Source organism: Brassica napus, chromosome C2 (genome assembly GCF_020379485.1).
Source record: "Brassica napus cultivar Da-Ae chromosome C2, Da-Ae, whole genome shotgun sequence".
Lineage (NCBI taxonomy): Eukaryota > Viridiplantae > Streptophyta > Magnoliopsida > Brassicales > Brassicaceae > Brassica > Brassica napus.
Window position 1 is genome coordinate 24802211 of NC_063445.1, and position 11100 is coordinate 24813310.

The 11100-nt window shown below is 37.7% G+C and overlaps 2 protein-coding genes across 2 annotated transcripts; one reads left to right on the forward strand and one right to left on the reverse strand.

The window, feature by feature from the left end:
- Nucleotides 1-2412: 2412 nt before the first annotated feature.
- On the forward strand, nucleotides 2413-9203 carry LOC106430254 (ATP-dependent DNA helicase PIF1-like). The gene is made up of 2 exons (XM_013871018.2): nucleotides 2413-2777; nucleotides 2880-9203. Exons 1-2 carry the CDS (start codon nucleotides 2413-2415, stop codon nucleotides 3631-3633), a joined length of 1119 nt encoding a protein of 372 aa, XP_013726472.2. The 3' UTR covers nucleotides 3634-9203.
- Nucleotides 7220-8079, reverse strand: LOC106430255. Its single transcript, XM_013871019.1, has 4 exons — nucleotides 7940-8079; nucleotides 7735-7861; nucleotides 7329-7637; nucleotides 7220-7267 (listed from the first exon to the last, which is right to left on the reverse strand). Exons 1-4 carry the CDS (start codon nucleotides 8077-8079, stop codon nucleotides 7220-7222), a joined length of 624 nt encoding a protein of 207 aa, XP_013726473.1.
- Nucleotides 9204-11100: the final 1897 nt, after the last annotated feature.

Below are 11100 nucleotides of genomic sequence, written 5' to 3' on the forward strand. Positions count from 1 at the left end.
CGAAATTCCGTTGCATTTAGAGGAAGGAAGCTCGAGGACAAGGAAATTTGTCAGTATCCGGCAATTTTATGCCTCCCAAATACAAACTCGGTTAAAAGAAGGAATGACACTCATTAAGTCTGGGCGCCTCATCCACCAATATGTTGTTGATGTATATTCTGCGATCGAGGAAGATCGTCTTCGATGGCATAGGAACAATCAAGACGTTCTAAGGGCTGAATTATACAGTAACGTTTGCGATGCAGTCGAAAAAGGTGACACGGATGCAAGGACGGTTGGTAAGAGGTTTATTCTACCACTGAGTTTTACTGGTGGGCCCCGTTATTTGATTGAGAAATATCATGACGCAATGGCGATATGCAGACAGTTTGGGAATCCAGATTTATTCATAACAATGACGGTAAACCCAAATTGGAAAGAGATAAAAGACCATCTAGCAGCATACGACGGTGATAGCCCGAATGATAGACCAGATATTGAGTGCCGAGTTTTCAAAATGAAACTAGACCAGTTGCTAGATGATTTTAAAATGGGTACATTCTTCGCCCCCTACGCAGCAGGTATTCTCTTTAATTTGAAAATTTAATTCACATTTAGCTTCATATAACTAATTCAAATCATTTCTATACCAGCTCTTCATAGGATTGAATTCCAAAAAAGAGGTCTTCTCCATGCATATATTTTGTTGTGGTTTGGAGACCACTCAAGGACCCCCAGCTTAGAAGAAATCGACAAGATTATTTCCGCCGAACTTTCGGACAAGCAGAAAGACCCCAAGCCTATGAATTGGTTGCAAAGCACATGATCCATGGGCCATGTGGAGTCCATAGACCTCGATCACCATGTATGAAGAATCATGTGTGTACGAAGAAATTTCCCCGCCCATTTACTCAGTCTACATCAATTGATAAGTCTGGGTACATAATATATCGTCGCCGGAAGAACGAAATTGCTAATGTTTTAAAGGATGGAATTCTTATAGATAATGCTTCTGTCATCCCTTATAACATAGAAATCCTGAAGAAGTATGCAGCTCATATAAATGTGGAATGGTGCAATAGGACATTCGCTATCAAGTACCTTTTCAAATATATCACAAAAGGAGTCGACAGAGCGACAGTTCTGATTGAGAAAGGCCCCGACCCACCAATGTCCGAGAAAGGAATCGACCCCCAGACATCCGAGAAAGGCAAAGAAAAGGTGAAGAAAGCAAGGAATGAGATAAAATAGTATCAAGACTGTCGATACTTATCCGCTTGTGAATCCATGTGGAGGACTTTCGCTTATTGTATACATAAACACCAACCATCCGTCATGAAGTTGGTAGTCCATCTGGAAGGTGAACATAATATCACTATCAAAGATACGGATAACCTAGGAAGAGTTATACAAAAGCCAGGCATTGAAAAGACTATGTTTACCGAGTGGATGGTTCAATGCAGAACATCCGCGTTCGCCCGCACCTTAACGTATGTCCAGATTCCTGAGTTCTTCACATGGAACAATAGCTCAAAAGTCTGGTCAGAGAGAAAGAGAGGAACTTCAATTGGTCGGGTTGTTACAGTACATCCCACTTCAGGCGATCGTTATTATTTGAGGATACTGATAAACAAAGTGAAAGGCCCAAGAAGTTATACAGAGCTTAAAACCTTCAACGGTGTCACATATCCCGATTTCAAAAGCACTTGCTGCGCACGAGGTCTTCTCGCTAACGATGCTGAATGGCACGAAAGTATGGCCGAACTCAACACATGGGGTACACCTTCTCAGCTAAGAGAAATGTTTGTCACGTTACTTATCTACTGTCATGTTGCTAACCCTAAGGAATTGTGGGATAAGTGCAGGAAATCCCTGAGTGAGGACACCCTCTACAAGAAACGTAAGGAATTCAAACACCCGCAGTATACATTACTTGAACTCGAGAAGGCTTTGCGGAACCAAGAACACACCCTTACTGATTTCCCAGGAATGCCTACTCCTGACCTCTCCTACTTAAAGAGCTAGGTAATACTTTGTGGCAACAAGAGCTACAGTATAATTGCCGAGGAGAAGAGTAGACATGACACCCAGTACACCTTGCTCAACTGTGAACAATTGGATGTCTATCAAGCAATTATTGAGTCGACTCAGGAAAACTGTGGGAAGCTATTTTTCGTCTACGGGGCTGGTGGCACAGGCAAAACATTTTTATACCAGACAATCATTTCAAGACTGCGGTCAGAGAAAAAGATAGTACTTCTCGTTGCTTCATCTGGAATAGCAGCCCTACTACTACCGGGCGGCAGGACTGCCCACTCACGTTTCAATATCCCAATCGATCTAAAGGCCACGTCCACCTGCCACATTACACCTGGAACTATGCTCGTAGAATTAATAGAAAAGGCAGCTCTAATCATATGGGATGAGGCACCTATGACACATAGGCATGCTTTCGAAGCCCTCGATAAGTCCTTGAGAGACATTCTTTCTTTACATGATCCCAAAGCCAGAACTCTCCGATTCGGCGGAAAAACGGTTCTTCTAGGAGGTGATTTTAGAGAGATCTTACCAGTCATCCCACAAGGCACCAGAGCTGATATTGTCTTTGCCTCCATAAGTCATTCATATTTATGGGAATCATGCCACAAATTCACCCTCCATAAGAATATGCGCCTCAGCGAAGATGAGAAAGAGTTCTCCAACTACGTCCTGAGGGTTGGCGATGGGAACCCCCTACCTACTGAGGTGAATGAATTTGATGAAGATGAAGAGGATCAGCTCATTTCTATTGACCGAACGTTGGTCGAGGAGCTCAGCTCAGATCCTCACAAACAAATTCTAGAAGCTACTTACGGGCGAACTGACCAGTGGAAAGGAACCAAACAAGACTATACATAAAGGGCTATCCTCACACCAAGGAACGAAACGGTGGATGAGATTAATGAATACATGATATCTGAAGCTGACGGTGTTTCAAAGGAATATCTCAGTTCCGATAGCTTCGGTATAATAGACACTGACTTTGAGAACAACGAGACATTGTACCCAGTGGAGTATTTAAACTCATTGAGCTTTCCAGGCCTGCCTGCACATAAGCTTACTTTCAAAGTGGGTGCCTCTTTCATGCTCCTAAGGAATTTAAATCAAAAGAAGGGGTTATGCAACGGAACACCTCTGATTGTCACGTACCTAGGTGAGCGTGTTATTAGAGGTGAAATAATTACAGGCTCCCATATTGGACATAAAGTGGACCTTCCAAGAATCACACTATCAGAATCAGTAACTAAACATTCGTTCACCCTAGAAAGGCGGCAATTTCCGATCAGGCTATGTTACGCAATGAAAATTAACAAAAGTCAGAGTCAGAGTTTGAAAGGGGTCGTATTGTATTTGCCACAACCCGTTTTCACCCATGGACAGCTATATGTTGGTCTTTCCCGAGTTACTACCAAGTCAGGCCTCAAAATTATACAAGGAAATGATCAAAAGATAGGAAGGGTTAAAAACATTGTCTACAAAGAAATATACAACGGTCTACCGCACCTACCAGGTAATCCAATATTATTTGCAACCCAATACACACCATTATCCAAAAATACTAAACTCCTTACTCTCTCTCCTCCAGAATCACAATCCGATGATCATCCAGAATAGGCTTCCCAGAATCTTCAAAAACTTTCTATACCATAACATGCAAGCTACCAGTAAGTCTTCCGACCCGAAACTCTTCAAACTCAATAATGAACTTGTATTAACAAAATTGTATTTATCTGTAGGTCCGCCCGCAATAGAAAGTGGCCGCTCTACAAGACCATTCACAATAAACCTAGTAGACATCGTCTATGTCTTATCTTATTTTAATTCTTTTTTGTTATCTACCAAATTCTATTCCCTTTGGACAATTACTTATTTCTACTGTCAAACTATTTTGTTTTTCCGTCTTCACATCCAAACAACCAAAACTTAACTCACACTTTCACAAACTAAAACTTCAAATTTTAATACAACATTACTTTAATATCACATGTAATCCGCACGTACACCGACCCTAGTATATGTAATGGTAGGTCATATAAATAACAACTAGCTAACAGATAATAGGAGAACTAATTAAATAGAACATGACAACAATTGATAATCACAATATTTTCACATTTGGATCGACATGAGTGATTACATCGGAGATATTGCTAGAGTGCTGATATTTGATCATAATTTAAGTTGCCGATCCCCAAATATTGATTACTTATATTTTTCTGGTAAAACATAACATAGATTTACTATATCAATTTACATATGCTTCCTCTACTACACAATGCATATATCAACAAACTAAATCTTCATGTGGAACCAGCCGACAAATGATGCAGGAAGCGACTGTAATAAATACAGAAAGGTAACAATTAATAACTGTCTTTCTTATTGCTAGGCTGCTAGCTAGCACCGGCTTTACTATGATGGACCAATATAATAGTAATTGGTTTGATTGCCGACTAAAGTTTTTATCAAGGTTGGGCTTTTAATTGTTAGTTGTTACTACTGTTTTTAAAACGTGCTGCATGCATTAAAACGATTCAGCACTGTGTTTTGCTTTCGTCGTACACAAAATAAAGAACAAGACTTAGGTTAAATTCAGTTCTCCTCTTGTTACCAGTCGAAATGTCATATAGATTAATAATAAAATAGATTAATTTTATTTTAAAAAATTTGAAATAATTAAAAAAAATAATAACGCCAATTTTAATGGTACTAACGCCACTAACTAAACTTTAAACTTTAAATCTATACTCTAAACCTAAATCCTAAACCCTAAACCCTAAACCCAAACCGTAAACCCTAAACCCAAACCCTATATCCTAAATCCAAATCCTAAACCCTAAACCCAAACCGTAAACCGTAAACCCAAACCCTATATCCTAAACTCAAATCATAGACTCTAAACTCAAACCGTATGTCCAAACCTAATCCCTACACCCTAAACTCAAATCGTAAACCCTGAACCCAAATCCTATATCCTAAAGATTTGGGTTAATGTTGATGTTGTTTCTTTAGGGTTTAAGATTTGGGTTTAGAGTCTAGGTTTGAGTTTAGGATCTAGGGTTTGAGTTTAAAGTGTAGGGTTTGGGTTTAGAGTTTACGGTTTGAGTTTAGGGTTTAAGAGTTGGGTTTAAGATATAGGCTTGGGTTTAGGGTTTAGAGTTTGGGTTTAGAATTTAGGGTTTAGGGTTTAGATTTAAGGTTTAGGGTTTAGAATTTAAAATTTATGATTTAGTTAGTGGCGTTAGCGTCATTAAAATGAGCTTCATTATTTTTTTTGAATTATTTTAATTTTTTTTTTAAATTAATGTATTTTATTATTAACTTATGAACCTAAGTTTCGTTCCAAAATAAAAATCTAATTATTACACGTCTATCTCATTGGGGTTTTCGTTCACCTATTTCGACGGTATGTTAGGTGGCTATTATTACACGTCTATCTCATTGGTATTGGAAAATGGAATGTGTAGCTGGTTGCTAAATATATTCACCATGCATGTTCACGTCATGAGTCAGCCTTTCTGTCATTTGGTTCAGGTCACTTACACCCGACCATGATTAACACCGGTCTCTTAACTGAAATTCTTAGCTTCGGATAAGAGACGGTTCTTAACTTTTAACTAAAAAAGCTAAGAACGTGTCTTACATAAGAGATATAAGAAACGTATTTTAGCCGAAAAACGTAAAAAAAAAAGTCAAATCATGAGTTAAAAACTCCAAATAAAAGACCGGAGTTAATCATGTTCTAATATCTGATGTGTCTCATAAAATGTATAAAATAGGATTAGATATTAATCGATGTTTCATCTCTTGGATGTTTATGTAAGACAATAGCTAGCCATCGTTCGTACAAAATATTAATGTCTTGTATTTTTGTGGATATGAATTCTTAAAGCTTCCCTATGATGTTAACAGCTGCTTGAAGTGTGAACTAACTAATTAATTACTTTCTAGGTTGCGTTGCTGTAACATTGATACTTCAACTATAAGACGTTGCATGAAATAGTATAAGTTACCGCACATTTATTGTGTCATAAACCAAATGACGTGTAACTGTAAACTGTTAAATATGAAGAAGAACGACTTGACATGGAATTGACGATATGGAATATATATTAATTGTAAACGATTTAACAAAATATATAAGAGAAAAAGACTTTTCCTATGCTTACCAACATATATAGATATGTGTTTTAAATGAACCATTGTAAAAGTTAAAAGATGAAACAGTAATACTAACGAGCAGTAAATTCTCGTACCATTAAATTTTGATATGTCCAAAATTCTGAACAGTTAACGCGGTTGAAACTTTTTCTTTCAGCAAATAATCGAAAAGTAAACGTGGACGTTATTATACCATTCTTTAGACAAACACAACAAACTTAGATTACCAACATCGTTTGGTCTAGTGATCTTTTCGAGTGGGGAAAATGTTAACCATCTGAATTAATGGTTCATCTGTCTCTTGATGAGTAAAAGGTTTAATTTCCTTAACATTCTAGTTGCAAGCAAAACTATATCATTATAATAACATTTAAAGTGTCAAATCAAATAGTTCAAGACAGAAAAAATACAAATTTCATGCTTGATCTAAGCCAACAAGATGAGTTTAAGAATAACCAATTAATAAGCAAGAAAAGTGTACTCAAATTCATTCAAGAACTTGGGTGCCAATTGATTAGGTGATCTAATGCTAATCTTTAAGTTCAGGAACACCAAATTAGATTAACCCAATTCCGTAGTTTTAATCCTTATACTAATCATGTAATTAACATTAATTCTCATCACTAAATCAACCTAGCTAATCTATCTTACCCATACGTCTAACAAGTGCTACTCACTAATCATTATAAACCCCACTAAACACAAGTTAAGTTTAGAGATAAAGATACCAGACTGAGAAAAAGTTGCTCAAAAAAAAAAGATGAAGAAAATGCTTAAAAGATCCAAACTTTAATTAGTTTGTACGAGTTCTTGAGAGAAAAATAGTTAAATCTAAGTTTGGTCCTGAAACAGATATATATATATATATATGAGGCTTAAATCGAAACGTGTCGACCGGACAGACCTAGGTTAACTCGGACTAAACCAAGTAAATATGATTTTAAAATGCCAAACGTAGTTTTCTGATCGCAATCGGCACTTCTTTGCGACTGCGTTTGCGATCGCATTGGTAACTGCGGTTGGTCGTCCAGCTCCGCGGTCAAGCTCTAATCCACTCAACTCCCTGCCGACGAGCCGTCTCTTTGGCCTAAAAAACATTTAACAAGGTAGAATATATTAAAAAAAAATTAATTAATTAAAATATTTACCATATCCATACGGAAACCGCCGTGGGATTTTTGACCCGTAGTATGAAGCATCGGCCCGTTGCCTTGCTCATCTTTCTGACGGGAGGTGGAGCAACTGTTGGAGACTTTAATGGACGATGGCATGTTCCAAAAATGGATGAGGCCATCCCACACAGACGTGGTGAGCTCAGCGGGTTTTCCCTGCTTATAACCCTTCACGATCCAATCATCCTTCCAGTTGGATAACGTGTCCAACAATCGAGCTTTCGCCTTTCCAATAAACGTTTTTTTCACCCTCTCGTTCACCCCTATGGACCAATGATATTTTTGCTGTAACAAGAAAAATTAGATTAATAATTAGTCTAAAAATAATAAAAAGTCATAATAATAAAAATAAAGTCTATAAAATTAATTAATAGTAACTTACGGCGAACATTTTGAACCACATTTTTCTGACGTGGTCTGGCGTCAATTTCCAGTTCGGATGAGCGTCGGGGAAGTAGCCTTTGGTTACCTCGGCTACGTTCCGAGCGACAGAACCATCAACTCCAAACCTGAAAAACAAAAAAAAAACGTATTTAAATTATTTATTTTTGTTATAAAAAAATTGCACAATAAAAATGTAAACGTACCACAAAGTTTCGTCCGGTTGGTCGGGGTCTAGGACTGGTAAACCTTCTCTGCCTTGCTGAGCGAGAAGGTCCTCGACTGTGTAAATAGCATAAGGAGCACTCGGTGGCACCAGCAAATCGGGATGAATCCCGACCGCCATCGGAGGAGGTGCCTCCTCTGGAACATGATCATAATGCGCGGGTGGCGCATCAAACCGAGGAACCGGTGGCAGAAAATATGGAGGAACCGGTGGTGCACCAAAAAGAGGCGACTAAGAAACTCTCTGAGAAGACTGAGAGTCGGGGACAGTCTCCGGAAACGAAGAACCGGGAGTTGAAGAAGATGATGCGCATGTATGACTACCAGACTCACCAAACATCTCTCTGTAATGCCTGTAAGCTTGTTATTTCGAACCAGCTGGAATTTTTTTTTTAATTGTCATTATTATCCATATAAAACATATAAATAGATTATTAATTAACATTTAAAAATTATCATCCTATATTATCAACAAATTCCATAAACCTATCTACATATTCCATAAACCTATCTACATATTCCCTACACTAACCACCTAATCAACACTAATTACCCTAAACTAACCACCTAAGCTAAATTAGAGAGGAAGTAGAGAGGAGTACCTTGCTATGAGGAGGAGAGGAAATGACTACAAAATGAGAAGTGATTTGGTTCGGGTATATATAGAGACTTATATTTCGTCGTAAAACCCTCGTGTAATTACGAGGAATTAGCAAGATCCGCGTTTTATTTTTTATGTTTCGTCGTAAAGCCAACGTAAATTTACGAGGAATTAGCAAGACCCGTGTTTTTCTTTACGAGGTTTTTTCGAGGAAATACTAGGGCCCGTGTTTTCTTTTACGACGATTTTACGAGGAAGATCTGTAAATCTCTATAAGCCGAAACCCCAAACCCCTAACCCCAAGGCCCGTGTTATTAAATTTCATCGTAAAATCCTCGGTAATTAACGAGGAAATAACAAGGCCCGTGTTTTTGTTACGAGGAAATAACAAGGACCGCGTTTTCTTTTTACGAGTATTTTACGACGAAGTGTTTTTCAATTTACAAAAAAAACCTGAAGGAAGACACTGGCACCAGAACAGTTTTATCATTTCCAAATAGCATTTGAAACTGATCAGAACTGTTCAGGTGACCGTGCACTCCCTTCAGTTTTTTTTAAACTATTGATTAGTTTTTTTTTGTGAAAGTTTAGAATGGGAGGGGTGTGCTTATTTATAGAAGTAGTTGTCGTCGTAAAATCCTCGTTAATTAACGAGGAAATAATAAGGCCCGTTTTTTTGTTACAAGGAAATAACAAGGCCCATGTTTTTGTTACGAAGAAATAACAAGGCCCGTGTTTTTTTACGAGTATTTTACGACGAAGTGTTTTTCAATTTCGTTGTAAAGTCCTCGTTAATTAACGAGGAAATAACAAGGTCCGTGTTTTTGTTACGAGGAAATAACAAGACTCGTGTTTTTGTTACGACGAAATAACAAGTCCCGCATTTTTTTTACGAGTATTTTACGACGAAGTGTTTATCAATTTCGTCGTAAATTCATCGTTAGTTTACGAGGAAATAACAAGGCCCGTGTTTTTTTACGAGTGTTTTACGAGGAAGATATGCAAATCCCTATAACCCAAAACCCGAAACACCAAGTTCCTTAACTTCATCACTCAATCTCTTCTTTCTAAACCCCAAACCCCAAACCCCCAATTGCCTTACACAAAATCGAATTATATAATTTAATTTTCATGATTAAACAAACTAAACACATGCTTTAAGTCTGGAAGTAACACTACAAGAAAACACATGCTTAACAAGGAAATTTAACGAGGAAAAACAATCCTCGTAAATTTACGTCGATATTACGAGGAACTTACGTGGAAAACTAAAGTCATCGTTATTTCCTCGTAACGTAACGACAAAAGTGTTTCGTCGTAAAGTGGATGTAATTTGACGAGTATTTTACGAGGAAAAACTATTTCCTTGTAAATACGACGTAAACTTTGCGTGTTATTTACGAGGAAATAGTTTACGTGTATTTAGCGAGGAAATTTTGAATCCACCAATTTTGTAGGTGTTACACGTTTTTTTTTTGCCACCTAATTAATTTTCGTCGTAAATTCATAGGAAAATTACAACTACCAGATTCAAAATTTCCTATAAATATGGATGTTTGAACATCATTTTAAACACACCAACAACAAAAAAACGTGAAAGAAAAAAAAATGGCTGGCTCCGGGACTATTTACGAGTTGCGGAAGTGGATGTATATGCATAGAGATGCTAACGGGAGAGTGACAAAAGAATACCTTGCGGGTCTGGAGACATTTATGCATCAAGCTGATTCAACACCGCTCGCCCAAGAAAGTGGTAAGATGTTCTGTCCGTGTCGGAAATGCAACAATTCGAAACTGGCAAACCGTGAAAATGTTTGGAAGCATTTAATAAATAGAGGTTTCACACCAAATTACTATATCTGGTTTCAACATGGAGAAGGTTTTAATTATGATCAGAATGAAGCTAGTAGTAGTAATAGCAATTTTCAGGAAAAAGAACCGGTTGATCATCATTTGCATAATGAACATAGTTACCATCAAGAGGAGATGGTAGATTATGATAGGGTTCATGATATGGTAGCTGATGCATTCGTAGCTCATGATGAAGATGAAAAACCTAATATAGATGCAAAAAAGTTTTACGAAATGTTAAACGCGGCAAATCAACCACTTTACAGTGGTTGTAGAGAAGGTCTCTCTAAATTGTCGTTAGCTGCTAGAATGATGAATATTAAAACTGATCACAAACTACCTGAAAGTTGCATGAACGAATGGGCGGACTTGTTTAAAGAGTATTTGCCGGAAGACAATGTGTCTGCTGATTCTTATTATGAGATTCAGAAACTGGTTTATAGTCTTGGGTTGCCTTCGGAGATGATAGATGTTTGCATCGACAACTGCATGATCTATTGGGGAGATGATGAGAAGCTAGAAGAATGTCGATTTTGCAAGAAGCCACGATTCAAGCCGCAAGGACGGGGACGTAATAAGGTACCGTACCAAAGGATGTGGTACCTACCAATTACAGACAGATTGAAAAGATTGTATCAATCAGAGCAGACTGCTGGAAAGATGAGATGGCATGCCGAGCATACTCAGACG

Bases quoted from the DNA above. Each gene is read 5' to 3' on its own strand.
- LOC106430254 (XM_013871018.2), top strand. From the start codon at position 2,413: ATGACACATAGGCATGCTTTCGAAGCCCTCGATAAGTCCTTGAGAGAC. The intron at 2,778-2,879 runs GTTGGTCGAGGA...CTATACATAAAG, and splicing joins CTCATTTCTATTGACCGAAC to GGCTATCCTCACACCAAGGA.
- LOC106430255 (XM_013871019.1), bottom strand. From the start codon at position 8,079: ATGGCGGTCGGGATTCATCCCGATTTGCTGGTGCCACCGAGTGCTCCT. The intron at 7,862-7,939 runs GTACGTTTACAT...TTTGTTTTTCAG, and splicing joins CAACCGGACGAAACTTTGTG to GTTTGGAGTTGATGGTTCTG. The intron at 7,268-7,328 runs GTAAATATTTTA...AATGTTTTTTAG, and splicing joins GCGGTTTCCGTATGGATATG to GCCAAAGAGACGGCTCGTCG.